This window comes from Rhinatrema bivittatum, chromosome 5, assembly GCF_901001135.1.
Source record: "Rhinatrema bivittatum chromosome 5, aRhiBiv1.1, whole genome shotgun sequence".
Taxonomy (NCBI): Eukaryota; Metazoa; Chordata; class Amphibia; order Gymnophiona; family Rhinatrematidae; genus Rhinatrema; species Rhinatrema bivittatum.
In genome coordinates, this window is record NC_042619.1 from 225,574,006 (window position 1) to 225,600,629 (window position 26,624).

A 26,624-nucleotide genomic window follows, 5' to 3' on the forward strand; every position below is an offset into this window, starting at 1 on the left:
CAAAAAGCAACTTGCCCTTGAAAGGAAGAGTGCCCAATTGAGCTTTTGACGAAGCATCAGCTGACCAATTACGTAGCCAGAGAAGACATCTGGCCGAGACCGCAGAAACCATAGCCTTCGCCTGGACACGAAGCAAGTCATAGGGGGCATCCGCACCATAGACTATAGCGCCCTCCAAATGCTCAGCCTGCTCGGCTTCTGCAGACGGGAGTTCTTGGGTGCCGAGTAACTGTTGTATCCACCTAAGGCTTGCTCGCTGCATGAGACTGCTGCAAATAGTTACCCGGACTCCGAGCGCTAAAACCTCAAAAATGCGTTTCAAATAAAATTCAAGCTTACAGTCTTGCATATCCTGTAATGCAGTAGCGCCCACCACAGGGATGGTGGTACGTTTCATCACTGCGGTGACAGAAGAATCTACTTTAGGAATCTTTAACATGTCCAGACAATCCTCAGGTAGCGGGTATAGCTTATCCATAGCCCTACCAACTCGAAGCCCCGCCTCTGGGGATTCCCATTCCCTGAGGAGAAGCAGGTGGTGCATTGGATGAAACGGGAAAGTACGTGGTAACGCCCTGAGTCCCGCCAGGACCGGGTCCGCATTTGGTGTCATCGCTGCCGCCACAGAATCATCTGGTGGGGCATCAATTCCCAATTCTTGGAGAACGAAAAGAATACGGGGCTCCAGTTCCTCCTGCTGAAATAAGAGCAGGACACGGGGGTTGTCTCCCTCCAGCGGGGGGGCTTGGGCCGTGGTATCATTATCCCCAACATCAAACGGGTCTAAGGGAGGTGGGGGGGGGGGTCCGCCAGGGGAGGGGGGCACCCGGGACCACACGAACCCTAACCGGGCCCTAAGGGTCCGGAACCACATCAGGTGACAGCACAGGCAAAGGAGGAGGGTTCGGAGGAAGGGGAACAACTGGGGGGGGGGGGGGGACTACCTCCCTCTGTAAGCTGGCCAAATAAGATTCATGCAATAAAAGGACAAATTCTGATGAAAAATGGGTCCGGGCCGAATTTGTTTTTGGGGGGGGGGGTCCGAGCCACCCCCCCTCCCCCGAGAGCGAACCAGGCTCAAATCGGGGGGGAAAAAATTGGGTTCCCAGCCCCCGGAGAAGCAGGAAGTGTTTCATCAGAAACCCCCAAAATGGCCACCGCTGACGCGTGTTCCCGAGACGGGAACGGCTTAGAAAAACGACGGGGAGAGCCTTCACCCCCCGAAATACACCTAGAGCATATCCCTTCACGGGAGAGTCGGGAGGCCGACTCTCCACAAGCTAAAGAAAAAGGTGGCTGCGGCATTGAGCAGGAAAGCGGCTGTAAAGCTAATTGAAAACAGCTGAGCAGGGAGCCCCTGAGGAGATGGGCGGGAAATTGAACCCCGCTCCCTCCTCACAAAATCAAACTGCTGCCTTTTTTTTTTTTTTTAATTTAAACAAAGACCAGTAAAAAATATATTCTGTGAAAGCTTGGGAAAACAAAAACAGTTTATTCACATTAATAATTCATTGCATTCACAGAGACAGGGGTATAATAATCCTCCCTGAAGCTCCACCGAGGCATGGGCATCTTGGGGCACGGCAGCAGATACAAAACATGGGGAGAGGGACTGGCACCACCAGTATCACCCACACTAGGTCACCGGGAAGGGAACCTAGGCTGACAGAAATCAAGGGGCAAAGCCCCCCTAGGAACCCCAAGAGTGAGGGAGACAGAGCTGTCTGCCCTGACACAGTCAGTAAGAGAAAAAAATCTCTCTCTTTTTTTTTATATTTAAAAATTAAGAAGTAAATTAAAAGAGTACTTGCGTTAGCTTGCCCCAGAGAAAGAAGAGGAAAGAAAACAGAGTGCAAGCTAAACAGGGAACCAAAGGGAGAGCTGATCCATCTGATGGCTACAGACAAATACTGAGGGTTCCAGGGTGGGTTCCGTCCTTATATGGGCTGCCCTTAGAACTTTGGTCTGTCTCCACCTGCTGGAATGGGGGCTTAGCCCATGGTCTGGACTGATCCGGGTACGTACAGGGAATATAGTTTAATAGTGTCTCTCTCTCTCGGGGAAAATAGATATCTATGGGTCCCAATCCCTTCCTCATTTTTGCTTTTGTTTTTCTATATATTTGTTTCCTTTTTTATATTAGTTTTTTATATTTGTTTAAATTTTGAAGCTAATCTGTTTTTTTCAACTTTTTTCAACCCTGCTTTGTCTACCTGCTTTGTTGGTCACTACTATGCAATTTTTATGTTCTCTTTGTTCTCTTAATAAATTCTATACAGGGTCCTGGTTCCCTCTCCTTTCTTAGCTTAAATTATGATTGCACTTCCGTGCTCGCCTACCTGTACAATAACTCAGCTGTGTTTATAGATTTGTGGATAGTATGGTCCCCATGATGCAGCCCTGATGCGGAACACGGCCGTGTCGGGGTCCTTTGTTAATACAACATTATTTACTGTGGAGTTCAATATTACGCACTATTGATGTGTGCGTAGGCAAAATAAAAAAGTCTCATTGCTAATTGTTATTGATCAGTATATCATCTGCCATACATTATTCCTGTTGCTATTTATTTATATGTGTGTGCTGTTTATTCTGCCCTTCCTCTGTGCTAGTACTCTGAACAGGAACTGAAATACTTGTTTGGGGGCTTGGAGATTTCTTTCTGTGTTTTTACTATACAGATTCGATACAGTTGTATAGAGGAAATATTTTATTTTAGGCATCAAAGTGGAAGATACTGAAGCAGTCTGTATTGAAAATGTAAGAAGCTTAGCTAGATGCCAAGACAGAAAACCCTGCATGATTTTATCTAAATGTTTTTCTTGTACTAGTCCCATTACGGATTCAGAAGCAGTTGTAAATAGAACGCCCTCCTGTGTAATAAATGGAGAGACAGCCATCAACTATTCAGGGAGCATACTGGTAGATTTGGAAGTATGGGAGATGTTAATCAATGCACTCAGCATTGAAGAGATAACTTTCTGTCTAGCCCACAGAGGAGGACTAACCTCCCCGACACTGTCATTGCCAGTAGATGGTGACAAAGGACTAGATCAATGTCAAAGCATCATCGCAGGAGCCCATCTCTTGACTTCAAGAACTCTCATTCTTGCATGTAACAGAGCATGCAGAGTGGAAGGCCTTAGAGGCATCCTTACCTTGCCTCTGATGAGGAGGCTGCAATCTGTAATGTCAAAGAATCATTTTATGAATGAGTTGAAATGGAAGTCTTTGGTGTTGTGGGTTTCAATGTACAAGAATTAGTTTGATGTCGATGGCAGATTCAAAATATTCTGGAAGATAACCTAATGTGATAGTTTTCTAAATGTTATAGTTCTAGGAGATATTTTAGAACAAATTAGATAATATACCTACATTTGGTATGGTGGTCATTTATGGACAGGGCCCATTTAAACACTGTGGCTTTTTGTCAGCTATTAAAGGAAAAATGGAATTTGCCAAATTAAAAGTGAAACATTTTACATGTTCAAAAAAGGGTCCTCTGGCCCTTCTTAAACAAGATCAAAATATTGAAAAAAAAACAACCAAAAATATCTGAGAAAGCTTTGTGACTAATGTGAAATGTTTCAGATGTAGGAAAAATGAATCCATCTTGTTCTGCAGAAAAAGTCTGAGGGGGACTGCCAGTGCATAGCTGTGTGGTGCCAACTGTGCATGAGCAGAAAAGCATTTCAGGCCTTTCTTGCTCTAGCCAACAGAATGTTCCATCTTGGTGCTGAATGATGACACCCACACGTGTGGCTGATTCATCCTACTTGACCATGAAGGACAAAAGCATCTGGTTAGCTGGGTCATGATCTAAGGCATCATTCAATCCATGTATTTTAAGCAGATTCAAGATTTGGGGGTATAATTATTGATCAGGTTTTTTTTAATCCATCTGAATTAATTTTTTAAATCAATCTGAATTAAAAAAAACAGTACTTGAAGTAGCTACTCAGTTTACACCTTTTTCTTCCTTCCCCAAATAACTGACTCAGGTAACTTGAGGATGTTTTACTACTCAAAGAATAGTGGAAAAAGTCTTTTCTGAACTAAAACCAAGAACACACCTGAAAATACCTAAATGATCACAATTCTTGCAATCTATGCATCAGCCCATCTCTACATTTGATTTTGTTCTGCTTAATCTATAAAAATATAGCATATACATTTAATTCTACCAAAAATATCTTCAAGTAAACAGACATGAAACACTTGGAATTTGTTTTATGATAAAAGTTTATAAAATATTTCAGTGCTGGGAAGCAAAATGGGTGATCTTTAACATATGCAAGTCTCCAGGGAAACAAAAATAGCTTACTTTCTTACCTTTGGGAGTTTTTGCAGTGAATTCTGGATCAAAATAGAATGTGTCATCAGGCCTACCAGTCGCTGGTTTGAAAGGTGGCTGAATTTCTCTTCTGTACAGTTTCTGAGAAAAATCATATGCATCGATTAAAAAACCCTTAAATGTTCAATTATGAAAATGCATTCATGTGCTACTTTAAAATAAATACCTACATTCCAATCTATTGTGGAGAAAAATGAATGTCTTTTAATTTCTTCAACTCCATCAGGACCAGCTCCTGTAAGAGACAAGTTCACCATGAGTTCTATATAGTATGGGTAAAAGAAAGATGAAGCATATTGTCTCTTTTATACTCAGCTGTGCATGTTTTAAAGTATCCAAAAAAGTCTCAATACTTTTACATTTATACAGCATATTTATGTGGAAGGATTCTAAAAGATATCGATTGTTTAACAAACATACATTACCTAATCTGTTCGCAGGGTTTCTCTTAAAAAGCATTCGCAGGAGAGACTGAGCTTCAGGACTTAAAAACTGAGGCATTCCAAGTTTGGCTCTGCATTAAAAATATGTTAATTAAATAAAAACTAAGGAAAAAGGATAAATGTTCTTCATTAATTTAAGACGGCTAAATCTGCACCCTGGGGACTTAGTTTCACTCATCAGTAAACTGTCTATTATGGGATGAGCATAATCTAGAACTCCTTCTATCAGTAGCTCATTTAAACTGATGCCCCTTGGAGTGCCAACAACAGAAATAAAGGGTAGGAAGGTCTCAAACCATTATAAAATGTTGAAAAGAAAGTTTTAGAAACCAAGTCAGCATTTTTTTTTCAACTGTGGTGCAATCCTCTAGAGCAGGTCCTTGGGCCCCCTCCAGCCAGTTAGGGATATCCTGAAAACCTAATGAATATGCATGAGAAATATTTGCATATATTAGAGGTAAGTACATGCAAATGAATCTCATGCCTAGTCAATAGAGATATCATGAAAAGCTGACTGGCTGGGGGTGCCCCCAAGCACAGGTTTGAGCACCACTGCTATAGGGGACATACAGGGACTATGAACATTGTGTAAGGAAACAGTCACTTGTCCAATCAGAAGTCAGGAATTAGCATATAAATCATCAGATTGCACAGATTGCAGAAGTCAGGAATTAGCATATAAATCATCAGACTGCACAGATTACTATAGGACAATAATGAACCAGAATGAGAAATTACTATTTACCTTTCCTTTTCTTTGGGAGAGTGAGATGAATCCAGGACAAGTAGATTATGCACCTCTACCAGCAGATAGACACGGAGCACACTGACATCACAATACATATACCCCTGCAGTGACATCAGCCTGCCAATATTGTCTTCAAAAGCAACTGTGGACAGACTAGCAAAATTCCTGATTTAAAACAAATAATCATTTCAACACTGAGCTCAGACAAGAATGTATAAACATAAGTCTAGGGACTGGATTAACACTTACCAGTAATCCCTGTAACATGTAGTCACACAAAAGAACCATAATGCAATCATTTGGCAGCCATGAGAGGGAAGCTGGATTCATCTGACTGTCATAAAGAAAAGGAAATTATCAGGTAAATAGTAATTTCTCATTTCTTAGCGTCCAGTCAGATGAATCCAGAATAAGTGGGATATACCCAAGCTACTCCCGAACAGGGCAGGAGGCTGCCTGCGGTCCAGTCAAAACCGCAAGTGCAAAGGCCGCATCCTCCTGAGCCTGCACATCCAGACGATAATACCTGGAAAAGGAGGACCACGTCGCAGCTCGGCAAATGCTGACAGGGGACAACAATCTAACTTGTCTATGACACTGCTTGAGCCCTAGTGGAATGAGCCTAATCTGACTAGGTAATGGCTTCCCTGCATCCACATATACTGCTGTGACTACCTCCTTAATCCAGCTAGCTATCGTAGCCCACAAGGGCTGCTCTCCCTGTCTAGTACCGCCGTGAAGAACAAACAGGTGATCAAGACATCTGGAAAGGCTTAGAAACCTCCAGATACCTGACAATATGTCTCTTGACAACCAAGGATGTCTATACTCCTCTGCATCTCTCTCTGTCCAGAGACGGCAGGGAGATGGACTGATTCAAGAGAAACTCAGTGACCACCTTCGGTAAAAAGGAAGGAATATGCAGCTGTACTGCTCCTGGAGTCACCTGAAGGAAAGGCTCATGGCAAGACAAGGATTGGCATTCAGAAACCCTAAATGCAAATTGCCACAAGAAGCACAATTTTCAAGGTCAGTAACCTCAAGGACAGGGTACGCAGTCTAAATGTAGGCCCTGCCAAGAAATCCAATACCAAATTAAGACTCCAAAGGGGCAATGGAAACCGCAAAGGAGGCCAAAGATGGTTCACTCCTTTTAGAAAATGGGCTACATCAGGATGAGCCGACAAGGATCCACCATTTACCTGACCCCTGAAACAGGCAAGAGCCACTACTTCCAGCTCAAGGAACTTGAGAGCCAAGCCTTTATTCAAGCTATCCTGCAAAAATTCCACACAGCGGGGCCTAGCCTATGGAGGCTGCTCAACCTGCTAAGCTGCCCACATCCCTTGACTTCCCATGGAGCAGGATGAATGTCAGACCAGCATGCCGAGCAGAGACCAGGGGACGAAGGAAGCTCTACACAACAAAAACCTCCTAAGTCTCCGCATAATCCTTTTTTTTAATTAACATATTGGAGCTCATTCTTACCTGGCTGAGTTCAGAGACAGTCTCCAGCTGCGGGGGGAGAGGGCATGTGCTGTCAACCGCCATGCTTGGCTTCCTGCACCCGTTGCCTTTCAGATGCTCAAGCAGCTAAGTCCATGCTGGCTGAAACCAGCTACCAGACTAAGGCACTCGTCTGAGGGACCACGGAAATCACCTCAGGAAGGGACTATTTGGGATCACCGCAGGAGAGCGGGACAAATTTATTTCCTTAATTCACCTTTTCTTTAAAATGAAGCAATCCCCAGTGGGGAGATGCACTTCCACCATCTGCTGGAGACTGAGTATACTGGCAGGCTGATGTCACTGCAGGGGTATATGTACAGTGACGTCAGTTTGCTCCATCTCCATCTGCTGGTAGAGGTATATAATCCACTTGTTCTGGATTCAACTGACAGGATGCTAAGAAATTTCTCATTTTACTAAATGAATACATAATTTGTGCAGCGAGATCCTTTTACAGTTGTAGTCTTGCAAATTCTTAGAATGAGAGAACCACAAAGGCCAAAGGTAAAGCAACTTTTGGAACCAGAAAACAGTCTTGCAGAGTGGTACTCTGATAAATCAGTCTCTCCTGAAAAGATTCTTCATGATTTTTTCATTGAAACATGTACAGTATTTAAACAATTGTTCTACTTTCCTGCAAGGAGGTCAGATATCTTATTGATGAAAGATGTAACATAATAAATGACAGCAGATAAAGACCAAAATGGTCCATCCACTCCACCCAGTAAGTTGCTTAGGGTAGTAACTGCTGTTCAATGCAGGTTCCCCCCATGCCTTCTGTTAAGGATGGTAACTGCCGCTCCATGTAGGTTCCTCCCGTGCAGAAATGTTATACTTAATGTTAACAGTTTACCCCATTTCTTCATTGCCATTCTCTAGCCTTCCCCATGCTCTCTTGAATGCCATTACTGTTCTTGTCTTCACAACCTCTTCCGGAAGGGCATTCCATGCATCCACCACCCTTTCCATGAAGAAGAAATATTTCCTGACATTGGTCCTGAGTCATCCCCCTTGGAGTTTCATATCATGAACCCTAGTTCTGCAGCTTCCTTTTGCAGGTGGAATCATGTGAAAGACTATGCTCTTTCTTTACACTTTTGTTATGTTTGTATAAAGGTCAAGAACTTGTAAAACCTAAAAAGTAAAAATGAATGAACCTGCACCAAAATGAATATACTTACTTAAGAATCATAGTCATAGTTTCTTTTCTGTCTTTTCCTTGGAAAGGTAAGGTACCAGTCAACATCTCAAACTGGAAAGAATAAAAATTGCATCAGGTTAGGGTAGGACATTACATAAAATTCAAGGCACCTTTTATCAAAAGAAAAATAAACAAAAGCTCAATGAAATGGGGATAGAACAGTGGTTAACACTGTTTTCAAGGGCTTTGCGCTCCCATGATTCATGATGGGCGATGGCATCCTATACAAGAAGATGCACCATGAATGTCCTGCACCTCAACAAGTGTGCACTGGAGACAAACTGTTTTGGTACCATAACTGATGGAGAATAGGTTAAAATGCAAGACAAGGATCATAATTGCTTTCTATAAATACAGAAAACAGTTTGCAAAACTGAGAAATACTATCATATTTTATATTTTAAGAGCTTGTTCTACAATGCTGTCAATGACTCAGACTACTTATGTTTTTCCAGAAACAATACATCTTGTCAATGGATTGCAGTGTCTTGCGATACAACAGAAGCCCAACCTGAAATGAAGGAAGCATTACTCTGGAAATGATAAAAACAAAGTGAAAATGTCAGAAAAGAAGAGACCTCAATTGTAAATCCAACCCAAGGTATGTTAACAAGAAACTAAGAGAATATATTTATAATATATACTAGGGATGTGCAATTGTTTTTCCCGAATTAGGCAATGTCAACGAAATTGCCTAATTCGAAATGTTTCGTGAGAAACGAAAGATGATTGAATTTTTTCCGAAATTTTGGAAAAAATTCATTTTTGAGTTAGTGCACGCTAATGGGAGTTAGTGCGCACTACCCCCGAAAATCAAAAACCCGAACCGCGGGGAAAACACAATTCCCACGGGGGGGCCCCCCAAAACGAAACCTGACACGAAATTTTTACCCGAAGCACATCTCTAGTATATACTGCTTAATAAAAGCCTGGGTTTAGAGTTGAAGCTAAAGATAGTTTTTTTTAAATTTCATATTAGGAAAATTGTTCAATCATAAAAGCTACACTCACAAAGATAGCAAAAAATGTTCATTTATTATAGCTCTCCAGATCATATTTAAAAGATTTGTCTGCTCTAACACCAATTCTAGGCAAATAAAACATACATAATCCTTTATGCAGACAACATAAGTCAAAGACCCACTACAAACAATAAAACAACTGAGACAGGAAAGAGACAAATTATCAAAATAATTGTCAAGTGTTACAGGTTTTTTAATATTTATTACACAGCTCACGGTGATTTCACAGGAGTAAAAAATAAAAAAAAAAACCCCAAACACCACCCTGAAATGTGTTCAGGTATTGCTTTGCAAATGCAAACTGTTTGACTGAAGTACTTATCCTGGAAGAGCCTAGCTGGTACCAGGAGTGAAGTCCTGGGCACAAAATATTGATTAATGTTTAGTGCCAGGAAATCCTATCTGTCTCATATGATTGAACACAACTAATACTAGACATCAGTGATGCAAGAGAAAACTACTCTGTACTGACCCAAGCTGAACCCTCTTGTTCAAGCAGTTGAAATAATACCAGTCCGGCTATCATAGCCATACAACTCAGAGCACAAGCACAGAGAAAAAGTCAATACATTTCAGTGCCTCAAGATCAAAAGTTAAGACTGTTTCTAAACAAGAGGGGCAGAAGATAATGTTTAATTGATTTGAGCAGAAAAATCCTGGGCTAATGTTAAGATGTCTGTAGGTGTGTTTGTGGAAGATGAAAAGTAGGGGAAGGAAACAGACCATTTATGTGGCATGGTCACTGAAACTGATAAGATTTATAAAGGTCTAAAAGAAAAGCCTTTTCTTTGGTATTGTCAATTTATCAATGTTAGTGCACTATAAATTTATCAACTAGGTATATCATGGTTCTATCCGGCCAAAATGCAATATTCAGAATTACCTGCGACAGATCTTTATGAACTGCCTAGTATATCCAACAAAAAGGAGAACGTGGTTGTATTTCATAGGTTCAGCTTTTCAAAATTAGAACTTTTCACTCCTGTAGCAAAATTTGTATAGCATTACAACCCATTTTTCCCAGAACTGAATTACTGAAAAATGTACAGCAAATTCTATAGCCAAGCTTTAACTTCTAATATGGACTCGGGGTTTCCTGTGGATCTCTGACATACTTAAAATACAGGAAGATCTGTGACAACTTACAAAAAAAAAACCCTGCAGTAAATATGGGCAAAATAATTACAATCTCACACTTTAAATCTTATCCATAAACCAAACATTTATATGTGGGTGGGATATATTGGCTCATGAACACAGAACAGATTATTACAATACCAGAAAATCTGAGAAAGGAGAAAGATATATATATACACACACACATACATTTATTAATTTATAAATCGCCTAACACATACAGGACTAGGCGATGTACAAGAGAGAACATACATAATATAAAACATGAATTACAAAGTCCATAACAGTAGATGATTTACAACCCAGATTCAATAAATCTTGCCTTTCAATATCCAATTTAAGGACAGGATTTAACAACATGATTAATTTTTCATTTTATCATCTCTAGTCTTATTTGCTTCTACTAACACAGCGCTACTTAACCTAAAATTTGAGGTATGAGTCATGATTATAAACAAATCTAATTGTAGTATTATATAAAAATAAAAGGTCAGTCAAACTTTAAGTGATACCTTTTTATTGTGCTTACACTACATTTGTGACTAGCTTTTAAGGGTTATGAGCTGTTCTTGCCTAACTCTTTAAAGCTAGTCACAAAGTATTGTTACGCCAGTAAAAAGGTTTCACTTAAATTTTATTTGTTGACCTTCATTTCTACAGTGGCTTAATATGACAACCACACCACTTTGTTTTCAAGAAACCTACCATAAGAACACCAAAAGACCACCAATCTGCGCTCTGAGTATGACCTCGTCTATTAACCACTTCTGGTGCCATATATTCTACTGTGCCACAGAAGGAGTAGGCCTTCTTTTCATGGTCAATAGACTCTTTGCTTAAGCCAAAATCTAGGGAAAAGAAAAATTTATGTGAAACAGCCACAATCTGTCAGTCATCTTAAAAAGTTAGTACGCAGCCTTTGTTATTCACTGAGTCACTTGAACAGTGATTCAAGTTCAAAATGTCAAATTGAAGAATAGCATTTTTATACGACTAGCAAACATTTGGTTTCACTGAAAACTAAGCAATTATTCTATAGTGCAATTTACCAGCCGGATGATGAAATCCCTTTATTTGAAGAGAAAGCTCTTCTTGGTTCTGGGTGCTGCATTACTTCCTGTCCCTTGATAAGATTCAACCATTATGCTTTCAACATCATCAACTTTTATTTAAAAACCACCTCTACACTTACAGATAAATAGTCAGGGCAACCTTATAACAATGAATCAATTTATAGTAAAATAAATCAAATAATTTACAACAGATTATAAATATTCAGCTTCTTAAGCAAGAATTTTTAAACCCACATTACGACGAGTTATTTAAAAACCAAAAAAAAAAACCAAAACTATCAAACTCTTGCCTTAAACTATAATCATAGGACTGGCGAAAAAGCCATGTATTAATGTTTTTGTTTTGTTTTTTTTATAACTAGGAAGATCTTTTATAAATCAAAAATCCTTTGGTAGGCAGTTTCACAACAGAGGGATAAAAACAAGAGAGGTCCTTTTTGGTGTAGAAACTCACAATCTCCCGTGAAGGAGTCTGGAACAAAACCAATTGGCAAACGGAAACAAAGTCCAGGGTAATATTGATTTAGGCAATCCCCTCAGACAGAATGGGATTTCTGTGGTCCAAATTTAAAAAAAATCAATGACAATTTTAAACAGGGAGTCCCAGGAAACGGCACAAAAATATTTTGGCAAATGCTCCAACAACTTCTTTTTTTTTTTTTTCTTTAGAGAGTTGTAGAACAGTGCTGAACACCTCAAAATATTGCTTGCCTTTGTGTCAACCAGAACTATATTAATGAAGGGTCAAAAATTTGTCACACACAATGTAATCCTAGGGAAAAAAGATTTTAACCTTATGAATTAAGAGTTTATTTATTTACTTAAAATATTTTCTATACCATCAAGTTATATAGCATCACAACGGTTTACAGACAGGCACGTATAGTAATGTTAGAATTGAATTGGGTAATACTAATTATCAAAGTGCCAGTAAAGTTCCGGTTACATAGTTACAAAATAAAGAATATTTGTTGAATGTCATGAATCTTATCCATTTATACGTGAAAAGATTTACCTTACATGTATAATACTTTTGTACTGTATATTTATTTAAAATTAGTGGTGAAAAAAAAAGTTCTTGGTTTAAAAAATAATTACATACCTGTTAATTTGATATGGCCCTCTTCATCAAGCAGAATGCTATAAAATAGAGTAAAGGTATTGTAATGCAACTTCAAATGTGATTTTATAATACTTTTCCTATAACGATTTGTTCATTTCAGAAAACAAGAAAAATTCACACTAATAACTTTCATTTTTATATACATATTTTCTAACCAATTCATGTGCTACCTAAATTGTGTTTACTTTTTTTTTCTCAGAATTACAGAATGAAACTTTTAAAACAAACTATCATACCACACAAGAAAATTACACTATCCAATGAGGACCCAGATCTACCTACTTCCTAATGAACCAAATTGGCCACTGTCTGCTTGATGGACCTTTGCTTTGACCCAGCAAGGAATATCTTATGTTCTTACGCTATCCTACCTCCTGGTTATTACTCTAAGAAACAAAAAAATAATAAAAGCCCCTGGAAATTGATGTTCTGGTATCACACCAAAGAACAGCAGCCAGAATTACACTGCATGCAGAAGCAGGGCAACAAAAGTGCAAAAACCCTGCAATTTATTTGCATAATTTTTAATAGAAATAAAGGTCAAAATCTATAGGCAACACTCATTTTCTGGATTAATTTAATATATTTGTGACTAGCTGTCAAGAGTTATACTCCCCTTTACTGAGTCAGTGCAAAATAAACTAAAGATGATGATATCTTAATATTCAAGTAAATTGTAGATTGAATTAAATCAATTTTGTTTCTAATGCTGTAAAGAGCAGTAAAATAATCCCCATTAATTCTCCTTCAAATACAGCTAAATTACTAGCTCATCTCATGCTTATTGGAAGAATGCGTACTATATGGGGACATTAAGGGTGCTGCGGAGGGAAACTCTGGACTCTTTCCTTAAAGTTTGGAAACCGTATATGGTGTGGTGTGCAGATAACACGTGAAATAGTGTTTTTATTTACTTGATGTCCACTTTACAGTAAAGTATGGGGGGGGGGGGGGTTTGGCTGGGGAGATGGGATAGCGTTGATATTGTATGAAAATTAACTACCATGTAGTTTTGGGTCACTGTACTTTATGATGGATGGCTCAATACTAATTTGAATTATATAAAAAAGAGTAGTTAAGTAAAAGAATGTGGGGCAGAGGGAGGCGAAAGGGAGGGATTTTGATGTGTTTAAAGAGGGTTGAGAAAGTGAGGATAGACAAGAGTCAAACAGAATATAAAGTCTTGCAGGAGACAAATTGCACTGTGCAGTCTCTTTGGACAGAAATTCCATGTGCGATGGGGAAGGCAAGAATGAAGAAAGTGACAGTGAAATGCTAAAAGAAATTAGGAAAGCTAACAAATTAGGCTTCACAATAATAATGGGAGATTTCAATTAGCTCAATACTGAATGGGTAACTGTTTCATCAGGACATGCTAGGGAGGATAAGTATCTAGATGCCATAAATGATGGCTTCATGGAGCAGCTGGCCCTGGAACCAATGAGGAGGAGGACTACTCTACATCGAAACCTTACTGTGACACAAGCTGGTGCAATAGATAAAACAGAGTTGCTTACCTGTAACAGGTGTTCTCCTAGGACAGCAGGATGTTAGTCCTCACATGTGGGTGACATCATCAGATGGAGCCCGACACGGAAAACCTTTGTCAAAGTTTCTAGAAAGTTTCTAGAAACTTTGACTGGCACACTGAGGATGCCCAGCATGCCATTAGCCGCGTGTCCACACGAGGTCCCTCTTCAGTCTAGTAATATAGAAATCATGAGCGAAAAATAAAACAAAATGCAGGAGAACCCAACTCTGTGAGGTGGCGGGCGGGTTTCCTGATGACCAACAACCTGCTGTCTAGGAGAACACCTGTTAAAGGTAAGTAACTCTGCTTTCTCCTAGGACAAGCAGGATGGTAGTCCTCACATGTGGGTGAGTACCAAGCAACAGGCTGTTCTTGGATACAATGATCAACAGAACCTGACTGGATGCCAACGGGCACAAGAAACTACGGTGTTGTTGGTAACAGAGGGAGGTAGCCTGAACCCTAACAAAGGGCCCTAGGCAGAGAGAGTTGGGTTTAAGGCTGGAAGAGATTGTGTAGGACAGATTGCCAAAGCTACTGTCGTGCCGACCATCCTTGTCCAGGCAGTAGTGGGCAGCAAACATGTATAGGGAACTCCATGCAAGTGGGCTACCGACACTGCCATAGCTCTCACAGAGTAAGCCTTGACTCGGCCTCCAGGCTGAAAGCCCGCCTGCGCATAGCAGAAGGAGATACAATCCCCAAGCCAGTTTGCCCACCACAACTCCCAATCTATTTTTATCGAAAGATATGAAGAGTTGTGTGGACTGCCTGTGGCCTCATGTGCACTCTAGGCAGAAAGCTAAGGCCCTTTTGCAATCCAAACTGTGCAGAGCCTGTTCACCCTGGTGTGAATCAGGCCTCAGAAAAAAGGTGGGTAGAACAATCGACTGATTGAAATAAAAATCAGTCACCACCTTAGGCAGGAACTTAGGATGCGTACACAAAACTACCCTATCATGGAAGAATTTCATGTAGGGTGGGTACATCACCAAAGCCTGAAGCTCACTAACCCTGTGCGCCAAAGAGACCGCTACCAGAAAGAGAACATTCCAGGTCAGGAACTTCAGATTGCAGGAGCACAGAGGCTCGAAAGGATCATGCATGAGCCGCACCAATACCACGCTGAGGTCTCAGGACAGAACGGGAGGCCGAAGGGGAGGCTTCAACTGAAGCAGACCCCACATAAACCGTCCTACTATGGGCTGCAAAGAGATGGACATGCCACATACACCCTGAAGGTAAGCGCTGATGGCACTCAGGTGTACTCTGACTGTATTGGTTTTCAATCCAGTCTCCGAGAGGTGCCACAAATAGTCCAGCAACTTCGGAGTGGGGCAGGTGAATGGATCTAAGCTATGACCCTCACACCAGATGGAAAACCTCTTCCACTTCAGACTGTAAGACTTTCTGGTGGAAGGTTTCCTGGAAGCTACCAATACCTGAGACATGTCATCAGAGAGGACAAGGGACTGCAGGACTAGTCTCTCAACATCCAATTCATCAGAACAAATGACCTGAGGTTCAGATGGCACAGCATGCGCCGATCCTGCGCAATCAGATCAAGGGGAGGTCCCCAGCCTCATAGGATCTCTGATTGAAATGTCTCGCAGGAGTGGGAATCAGACCTGTCTTGGCCAATAAGGGGCCCCCAGGATCATGGTCCCCTTGACCTGCTGGAGCTTCAAGAGGGTCTTCATTACCAGCGCAAGCAGAGGGTTCACATAAGGAAGCCCCTCGCCCCAATGGTGGGCAAAGGCGTTTGAGGCTGGCAATCCATCTGCCCTGAGCTGGCTCACTTTGCTGTTGCAAGGGGAGGCAAAAAGGTCCATATCCGGGATTCCCCATAGGCAGAAGATCCATTCCGTTACTGCTGGATTCAGCTCCCACTCGTGCGGAACATCCGACTCAGGTAGTCTGCAACCATATTCTCTGTCCCTGCTTGCAGGAGCATGCCCTGGGACAGAGCCCAGGCCCATATCTGTACTGCCTCTTGACAGAGGAGGAATGAGCCAGTGCCCCCCTGTTTATGTACATCACTACCACATGATTGTCTGTCTGAATCAGGACTGCTTTGTGGAATAAGCGATCCTGAAACGCCCATACAGTGAAGTGGATTGCTCGAAGCTCCAGGAAGTTGATCTGGCATTAAGACTCCTGAGTCAACCAACAACCTTGTGTGTTGAGGCTGTCTACATGTGCCCCCCAACCCAGGGGGAGGCATCAGTAGTCAGTATAACCTGGGGTGGGGGGACTTGAAATGGAATCCCCTGCTCCAGACTGGACAGATCCTCTCTCCAAGACAGGAAGACCTGGAGAGGCTGCGTAATGCAGACATGTGCACTGAGATCCTGGGTCGCATGCACCCACTGAAACTGCAGTGTCCACTGCGCTCTGTGCATGCACAGACAGGTCAAGGGAGTAACATGGACCGATGCTGCCATATGACCCAGCAGACGAAGCAACAGGCAGGCCGAAACATGCCGGCGTCAGCGGATCAAGCGCGCAAAAGACAATAGGGCAAGTGCTCGATTATGGGGTAGAAATGCCCTGGCTTGAGCTGTGTCTAGTCTAATCCTGTTGAAGCCCAAATGTGTTGATGGGCTGAGATAGAACTTGGGATAATTGATCACAAACCTCACAGACTGCAGCACCCCGATAGTCAGTCAGAGTGTGGAGTGCACCCTGCTGAGTGTCACTCTTGACCAGCCAGTCATCCAGACAGGGGAACATGTGCACGCCCTGACAGTGGAGGTGCGCCCCCACAACTGCCAGGCACTTGGTGAAAACCCGAAGGGCTGATGCAAGGCCGAACGACAACACTCGGTATTGAAAATGTTGCCTGCCCACAACGAATCTGAGATATTGATGTGGGTGTAGGTGTCTTAAGTCGAGGGAGCAGAGCCAATCTCCTCTTTGCAGGAGTGGGATCAGGGTGCCCAAAGAGACCATCTTGAACTTTTCTCTTTGAAGAAACTTGTTGAAGGCTCGAGTTGAAAATAGAGTGGAGGCCCCCTGTTCTCTTTGGTATCAGGAAATACCACGAGTAGAACCCCTGTCCCGAATGGCTCAGAGGGACAGGCTCGACCGCTTCGGCCATTAGCAGGATGGAGAGCTCTGTCCCCAGTACTTCCTGATGAACGGACGAAGCCCACAATGGACATGGAGGAGAGTCCGCTGGAATGTCCCTGAAGTTCAGCCTGTACCCTTGGCGAATGATGGAGAGAACCCAGTGGTCTGAGGTAACCTGGGGCCAGTGGTCCACAAAAAGACCCAGCCTGCCCCCAACTGGAGGGCAGGGCATTAAGGGTGCAGCAGCCTCGCTCATGCACCCCTGCCTCCAATCAAAACCCCATAGCAGGGCTCTGCTGGGGGGCTGTTTGAGTTCTGGGGCATGTTGTTGCCTGGGGTGACCCCTGGAGGCCGCATGAGGCGTACGTGCCCTTGAGGCAGGAGGGTAATATTTCCTCTGTGAAGGTCCGAGGCACAGAGCAAGGCTATCCTGCGGGTGCCAATGCCTGCTGCAACCACCCTGGCCACTGTCCCAAAAATATCATAGGTGGATCTCACCTCATGTTTACCCGCCTCCAGACCCAGCTGTACCACCGCCGAGAAGGCATCTTGCTATTGTTGAGGAAGATGTTCCGACAGTTCCTGGACTTGTTTCCACAAGTTCCGGTTGTATTGGGTCATACACAGCTGGTAGGAGGCAATTCGGGTGGATAAGCATAGCGCCCTGCTGAACCTTCATGCCCAGGGCATCCAATGTGCTATGCTCTCAACCTGGAGGAGCAGAGACATGGGTACGGGAACACTTGGCTTTCTTGAGGGCGGATTCTACAACAAATTGCAGGATATGGTGCCTCTCAAATCCCAACGCTTGTTGCACTAATTAAATCCCATCCACCTTCCGGTTAACCGGGGGTATGGTCATGGGGTGTTCCCAGATCCTGAGGGGTAGCTCCTTGAAAATGTCATGGACTGGGGCTGCCACTATTTCCTTAGGAGCATCTATGAACTGGTGGACCTCCAGCATTTTGTGCTGGGCATCCTCCTCAGTGAGGAGCTGAAATGGAATGGCCTCTGCTATTACCCAGACAAAGCTCGCAAAAGACAGATCTACTGGAGAGGACACATGTCTCTCGTCTGGCAGACATGGTTCCGAGAGAAGGTTGCCCGAGTCATCAGAGGAGGACTTGGAGGTATCATCTTCCCAGGGATCATAGGGGGTCTCTCTGGGGACCAACATGGAGGGTCCCTGACCAAGTCTCTCGGTTTAGGCACAGAGGGTACCGACAGCACCACGATCCCCGATGGCCCAGGATTGGGATCGGGGAATCGTGGCCGCGGAACCTGTGGCTCCATGGGTGCCGTCGGCTGCATCAACTCTTCCTCCTTGGAGGACCTGAGAATGAGAATCGCGCCGGAGGAGAGTATTGGTGGCCACTGTGGTATGGCTGTAACCCCAGGCACCAGTTGCATTAGTATGCCCAAAAGGACCTTGAGATGCTCGAGCAGGGTGCCAAGAGAGACGGTGCAGGCTCAAGCACCGGTATGGGGGCTAGTGCCAATGGTGGCTCGATACCCCGCATGGGCTCGTAGCACCACTAGCTGAACCCTGCAATCCAACTCCTCCTGAAAATCCATGGAAGAAAGGATGGATTGAGGAGGAGGAGTAGGAGGCATCACCAGAGCTCCTCGAGGGCCCATGTTCCTAAATCCCTTTTCAACTCTCTTCTATATCAGAAGCTATCGCATACCTATATCTGGTGCACTACTACACTTTTCTATTTTAGAAGCTATCATATACTTATATCTTGTGAATTACTATTATAGATTGCAGATAGGAACTGGTACTCGCTCCACGAGGGCCTATGTTTCTAAAACCCTCCAAAGACTTTCTTCTATTCCAGAAGCCATCTCATACACAGATATTGTGAATTCTCATTCCAGACTGCATATAGGAACCAGTACTCGCCTACGGTTTCTGAATATACTGAAGACTCTCTGTTGCATAGAAGCCATTACAGATATTACAGTTCATGTTACTGTTTAAATGCGTTAGATGTAACAGGTTGTTATAAATGTAAACAGGAGTGAAGGCATTTTTTTGCTATAACTCGGTATATAAAAAACTCCTAAATAAATAAATATCTACAATTGTGCGTGTATCATCTACTACTGGTTATGTATCCAGCATACCCTGTCTACTCACTACCTATAGTCTCTCTCTCTACAGCTCAGCAACCCAGAGACCGCAATTCCAGTATCTGAGGGACTTCAGCCCTGCCGGGCACATCAGCTCACTACTGCCACCTCTGGTGGTTCTACTTTCTGTCTAATAAAGAACTATCTGTGTTTGTCTCCATACTCCAGCCTAGCCAGTGGTCCCTCTCAGGATATCCTCCTGGGGGCGCTGTCATAAGAACATAAGAACATGCCATACTGGGTCAGACCAAGGGTCCATCAAGCCCAGCATCCTGTTTCCAACAGTGGCCAATCCAGGCCATAAGAACCTGGCAAGTACCCAAAAACTAAATCTATTCCATGTTACCATTTCTAGTTATAGCGGTGGTAATTATCTAAGTCAACTTAATCAAGAACTCATCCAATCCTTCCTTAAACACAGCCACACCAACTGCACCAACCACATCCTCTGGCAACAAACTCCAGAGTTCAACTGTGCGCTGAGTGAAAAAGAACCCTCTCCGACCAGTCCCAAATGTGCCACATGCTAACCTCATGGAGTGCCCCCCAGTCCCTCCATTATCTGAAAGAGTAAATAACCGATTCACATCTACCTGTTCTAGGCCTCTCATGATCTTAAAGACCTCTATCATATCCCCCCTCAGCCGTCTCCTCTCCAAGCTGAAAAGTCCCAACCTCTCTAGTCTTTCCCCATAGGGGAGCTATTCCATTCCCCCCACCACTTTGGTCGCCCCTCTCTGCACCCTCTCCATTGCAATTACATCTTCCTTGAGGTGCGGCGACCAGAATTGTACACAGTATTCAAGGTGCGGTCTCACCATGGAGCGATACAGAGGCATTATGACATTTTCCGTTTTATTCACCATTCCCTTTCTAATAATTCCCAACATTCTGTTTGCTTTTTTGACTGCCGCAGCACACTGAACCGACGATTTCAATGTGTTATCCACTATGATGCCTAGATCTCTTTCCTGGGTGGTAGCTCCTAATATGGAACCTAACATTGTGTAACTATAGCATGGGTTATTTTTCCCTATATGCATCACCTTGCACTTGTCCACATTAAATTTCATCTGCCATTTTGATGCCCAATTTTCCAGCCTCACAAGGTCTTCCTGCAATTTATCACAATCTGCTTGTGATTTAACTACTCTGAACAATTTTGTATCATCTGCAAATTTGATTACCTCAATTGTCGTATTTCTTTCCAGATCTATAAATATATTGAAAATCTGCCATCGGCCCAGGGATTCACCAATTTACATTAAGTGTTCATTCCTTACACTACTAGAGCGGTATTATACAGACTGCCACTCTGTGGGAAGCCAACCCACCACAGATCATTAACTCCGCCTACGGAGTATTACAATTGTTAGCTCTTCCCCTTGGCAGGGTGATCCATAACAGATTGCTAACTCCCTGGCGGACTTATAACAGATTGCCAACTCCTCCCCTTGGCGGGGTGATTTATTGCAGATTCTAACTCCGCCCCCCTGAGGAGCAGATTTCTACAGATTGTTACTCCTAGCAGCAGGAGATTGATAACAGATTGCTAACTCCTCCCTCTACAGGAAGAGATCGATAACAGACTGCTAACTCCTCCCTCTACAGGAGGAGATCGATAACAGACATTTGATAATGATTAAACATGATTTAATACTTTACTTACCATTTTAGCAAAATCACTGCAGTTCTATCTATCATTTGTTTCAGATATGCTCAGAAAGACTCTTGTACTTCTCAGTCAAGTTGCAACAGTGGTAATGGTTATCAATTATGATATGACATGTTTACTAGCAACATACTGCTTACTTTTCTGGTTTTAGGTCCCTGTAGATGATTCCAAGGCTATGTAGATGATCTAATGCAAGTGCTAATTCAGCCAGATAGTATTTAACATCTTCCTCTGTGAACATTACCTACCAAAGAAGAAACAGAGACTTTTGGAGTTTGCTTTCACTAAGGTTCTAAAAAGGAAACAATGAAAGCCATATTTTTTAGCCCTCTTTACAACCAGTAAAGCCTAAGCACAGCCAAAAGGTCTTATGCCAAATAGTTATTTTATGATATAAACAAGTGCTGTCAAAGATGACCGGATTTCTGAATGCACAGCTCTATGTTATGACAAACCAGGACCTTCTCTAGACAGCCAGGAACTAGCATAACCAAGTCAGAGCAATGGCTGCATCCACGGCTTTTGTGGTATTTGCTACCATCCATGCAATCTGTTAAGACAACAATATGGAGGTGAGCCATATATTTGTACCTCATTAGTGCTTACAGTCTGATTCCCATCAGGGCAGTAAATCCAGTTGGTCAGTCTTTAGGAATCTATTTAAATTTCAGGTAATGAAACTCCTCCTGCAAACACCTGAGATGTAGATTGTACAGTGCAAGGGGAAGGAAGAGGATGTGCACATGGCCGTATGCCTTGGGAGCTCCTATATCTGTGAATGTTTATCCTGCTTCCTCACAGAGAAAACAGTGTTTACTTTTAACCAGCGTTCTCTGTGGACAGCAGAATTAACAGTCATACATATAGTCCCCTCCTTCCCCATACAATTCAAACACCTCTTTCCTATCTGTAAGCTATGTTATAGATTGAGGGAGCTTAGCAAGGGCTGAGAGTACATGTACAGAGCATTCCAGACTTTTCTAGTCAATGCCAGATTACTTAGAGAAAGGTAGCAGATTTATTTTACAAGATTTATATCTGAGGTATCTGAAAGCCTCTATCTTATTCCCTCTTTCTCTCTAGGGTATGTATACTGTATTTAGGTCCTTATGTTTCATCTCATAAGGGTTTTGTTGCAGACCCATTTGGGTAGCCCTTCTCTGGACTGCCTCCACCTTCTCTATATCCTTTTGAAGATAGCACAACATTTGTTTTCAAAAGTTAAATAAGTGGCATACTTATCTCTATAATATCACATGAAGTAATATGTCATGCTAGTCCACATACATATGTAGAAATAATGGTCAACAAACAAGTTGTTGGTGATCACTTTTTATTGGCCTAGCTTAATATTCAGGGAGGGTAATTTTCAAAGGGATTTCTGTGGGCAAAGTAATGCTTTACTGCACAAATGACCCCTTACAAAATTGTGCGATTGATACGTGCATAAAATTTCAGGCATACATACTGTATATGCGCACTTTTATGTGCATAGGCGAGAGGTGTTCCAGAGGATGGAATCTGGGTGGGTTGGGACTTGCATACATACCTTCTGATGATAAAATATGAGTACATAAATTCTCTCGGCACAAATACACACACCAAACAGCAGGTGTAATTACATGTACCTAGTTTTGCTAGGATAATCTTCAAAGACGACTTGTATAGGTCCACGTTGGAAATCGGTGTGACTGGTGTACATTATTTGAAAGACTAGGGGGTACTCCATGAAGTTAGCATGTGGCACATTTAAAACTAATCGGAGAAAGTTCTCTCTCACTCAACGCACAATTAAACTCTGGAATTTGTTGCCAGAGGATGTGGTTAGTGCAGTTAGTATAGCTGTGTTTAAAAAAGGATTGGATAAGTTCTTGGAGGAGAAGTCCATTACCTGCTATTAATTAAGTTGACTTAGAAAATAGCCACTGCTATTACTAGCAACAGTAACATGGAATAGACTTAGTTTTTGGGTGCTTGCCAGGTTCTTATGGCCTGGATTGGCCACTGTTGGAAACAGGATGCTGGGCTTGATGGACCCTTAGTCTGACCCAGTATGGCATGTTCTTATGTTAGAACATTACCCCCCTTCTTGGCTAGCTTTCGGGAGGTAGACTCCCTTCCTCATGTCCAAACAGAATGAGAAGGTAAAAACAGAAAATAATGTCTGAATACATCGGACTTGTTGCCGTGTGGTGAAATCACCCACATGTGAATTAATTCTTCTGTCCATGGAGAACACCAGTTACAGATCCAACCAGACTTTCCCAGCCGGCTTCAGCCAGGTAGCACTGAACATCAGTGCTCATCCATTCAAGTTTAGCCCCACCCCAGAATTACCTATTTGTATCTGGTTAAATTTTGTAAGGGTAATAAGTTACCCAGACAAATTTAGACAGGGTGCAGGAAGAAAGCAGAGCTGTTACCTGTAACAGGTGTTCTCCAAGGACAGCAGAATGTTAATCCTCACACATGGGTGACATCAGATGGAGCCCGGCTCAGAGCTTTGATCTCAAAGAATCTAGAACTTTTAAACATACCGTACTGAGCATGTGCAGCTGTATCATCACCTTGCCCATTAGGCAGAGTCCTTCAGTCCATAATATAGCTAATACATGGAGAAACCAGCTCCCAAGGGAGGCGGGTGGGTTTCATGACTACAATCCTGCTGCTCTCGGAGAACACCTGTTACAGATAAGCAACTCTGCTTTCTCCGAGGACAAGCAGGATTGTAGTCCTCACACATGGGTGAATCCCTAGCTATTAGCTGTCTGAGCAGGACAAAGTGGGAAACTGCACAGTACAGAAGCACTACCTGTCTCCCTTTGGTCTATGAGACAGCCAACCCACAAGGAGTCCAAGCTGGAGATGAGTTTGGGTTCTACAAAGAAAAACCATAGAAATGACAGACACAAAACCCTCATGCGTAGCAGGGGCACTTAAGGCAGCTGAATGATATGAGTATGAGCAGAAGCATACTCCGCAACACGGAAAACATTACAAGAAGGGTTGCGGATCAGTAACCCCGACAATGAAGTAAGCCTAGAACCTCCTGGGTACAGGAAAAAGCCTAGAGATGTAAACAAGAGAAGAACTCTTGGATGAAGTTTCCTTTGGTGTTAAAAAGACAACTGAAAACCCAACTGAGGCTTGAGAACTTTGCAGAAAGAAATTGCGATCCACTGACATCCAAAGAACAAAACATCTCTGCAGAAGTGTGCCCATGTGTGACTGATAAGTACAATGTGCATAAAAGGCTAAGCAATTCTTGGAGAAAAATCAGCAACAACGCAGGACGAGATAGATCCTACATGCCAAAGCATTAGACCTAGCTGACCTTGCATGACAGTGTCAAGAGTTTCAGGGGATGAATGGCAAACCCTGAATAGATCACTAGCCCAAATCTCGAGCAGGGAGAGAAGTTAGATCTGAAGCTCACCCACACTGCACCCTGTCAAGGGCAAGGTGAGCAGGAAGGCACTTTGGGCAACCTAGTGAAGAGAGAAGAGCTAAAGGTAGTATTGGCCAGAGTCTGGATAAAATATAGGGAAAACATGGTGTATCTTTCCCTACAGGTATACACTATGACTTGGCTTTTTCTTCCCTCCCCCGACCTCCCAACCGGAAGTTGGAAGGAGTGAGAACACAAGGAGGCAGACTGCTGGATTGCCAGGGAAAGTATGAGTCACTAGGTGGTATATTCCAACCCCAAGCAAATAACCCACTGCCGATTCCAATAGGGAGTTTCCCACCGAGACAGAGCCCTCAGCCTGCTTGGAACAGCTGAAATAGAGCAAATCCCCCAGGGAAGAAATCCAGAAATACTCCACTAAGACACAGAAAGCCAGGTTGCTGCAAATGCAATCCTTGTCGAACAAGATTTCTTCACTGGCCCGGAAACCCTAATGGTACCAGGGCAGGGCCAGGGTGATCTTGGAACAGACTGCCAGGCACTTGGCTTAGGTATTAATACCCCAGCCATGATTGCAAATACTTCCGTCAAGGAAGCACGCTGTCCAGTAATGGAACAATTGTTGCATGAACCAGGATTCTCCTATCCGCAGTCAGGGTTATCTCTAAAATGGGGAAGTATAGCTTGCAAGCCACAGCAACGAAGAGAAGCACCTCTCTTGCGGAGTCCCTCGTCCCCTAACTCCCTCAGCCACGGATATGGCAATAGGTTGAAAGGCATACTCGCCAATTAGATGGACTAGAACCCGCAGGTGAGAATGAGTGGCCAGAACGGCCCACTGAGCTCATCAGGTATCAAGCTGACTCCTGGACGGGAGAAACTCTTAAGGTTCACCTGGGAGCAACTCTGGAAAGGTTCCCTCATGAAATAGACCTGTTGTGCCTTAGAATGTCCTAAGAAGAGTACTACTGGCTTGACTGGCTCTCAGAGCTTGCAAGGAATCTAGAGCAACTGCCAGGCAGAAACGGTGACATCCCTTCCCCAGGAACGAAGAATAAGGGACACCCCTTATGGGTGTGGACAATTGGGCATCTAGAGGGGAATCCGTAAGTGTTGCCCTGGAACCCAGTTAAACCTCCCCTTCTTGTAGGGTGAGGAGTAATGGGAATAGTAGCTTCCCGATCCCAAAAACCTTTCAACTCTCCCATTGAGAGCTGAGTTACAATCTCTGATCGCTGAGGTTCAGAAGCGACTAATCGACCACAGGCAGCTATACTCAGATGGGGTAAGACACAGTAATCAACAGAGAAGCCCCAGCAAAAACAGTGCAACAACCGCTGTTGCTGTTTGCCAGCCCTGGCCTTCTGGGAGATGCACTGATGCAAAGAATCGGGGCTCTAGGTCAGAGATAAACATGCCAGGGATGGAACCTCAGGGGCTTTCCCACAAAAGGGGTTTGTGACACGGGAGGGGAGGGGTCAAAAGACATATTCCTCTTCCAAAGGAGAAGACTCAGGACACTACCCTACCGGTATCTACTCCCCTTGGGGTTCAATCAGGAACGCGGTTCTGTGGCTGTGATGCACAACCTATTGTGCTCGCTACGAGAGAAACACATACAGATTCACTCATACAGCAGAAGGCAACTGTAAAAAAGAGCCCTCCGCTGTAAAAACATACTGACCAGTACTCACACAGTGGTATCCACTTGCTGGAATAGGTGGCAATGTGCTGCCAAAAGGCAAACAATGTGAGATGACGCCTTCTTCACCAGTGCTCCCCAGCATTTTGCTGTGCAGAACTGACGAGGACATTGAGACCATGATGTGATCATGGCAGAACCCTGGCTTGGCTGAGAAAAGCACAGTCAGAGAGAATGCCGCCTGCCACCTTCCGAGGTACTTGGAGTAGATGCCTTGCCTTACCCGACCATACATGCTGTGCTCCACTGTCACCATAACTCCCAGTGGAGTGCAGAGGAACAGTGTGATGGTGGCATCCCCAGTACCACTGGGGCTCTGGGTATGGCATGATGGTGGGTGGTGTTCTATGGCGTCACCCTCTCCAGTACCTGATAACACTCCAAGAAGCTAGACACAGCCCTTGAAAATGCATCAGAAATGGCTCGCCAATGTTTCCCTCATGGAACAGCAGCAGCAAAGTCCATGGCGACAGACAGTGCCCATGGTGC

General features: G+C 43.3%; 1 protein-coding gene across 2 annotated transcripts in view; it reads right to left on the bottom strand.

The window, feature by feature from the left end:
• Positions 1 to 26,624, bottom strand: part of RPS6KA3 (ribosomal protein S6 kinase A3) — a 334,699-nt gene that overhangs the window by 107,927 nt on the left and 200,148 nt on the right. For both annotated transcript variants that reach the window (XM_029603390.1, XM_029603389.1), the window contains exons 7-13: positions 21,162 to 21,268; positions 12,590 to 12,627; positions 11,120 to 11,262; positions 8,236 to 8,306; positions 4,780 to 4,868; positions 4,525 to 4,589; positions 4,333 to 4,435 (exon numbers count right to left, since the gene is read on the bottom strand). In XM_029603390.1, coding sequence (XP_029459250.1) covers positions 4,333 to 4,435; positions 4,525 to 4,589; positions 4,780 to 4,868; positions 8,236 to 8,306; positions 11,120 to 11,262; positions 12,590 to 12,627; positions 21,162 to 21,268 — 616 coding nt within the window. The remainder of the gene's footprint in view (positions 1 to 4,332; positions 4,436 to 4,524; positions 4,590 to 4,779; positions 4,869 to 8,235; positions 8,307 to 11,119; positions 11,263 to 12,589; positions 12,628 to 21,161; positions 21,269 to 26,624) is intronic.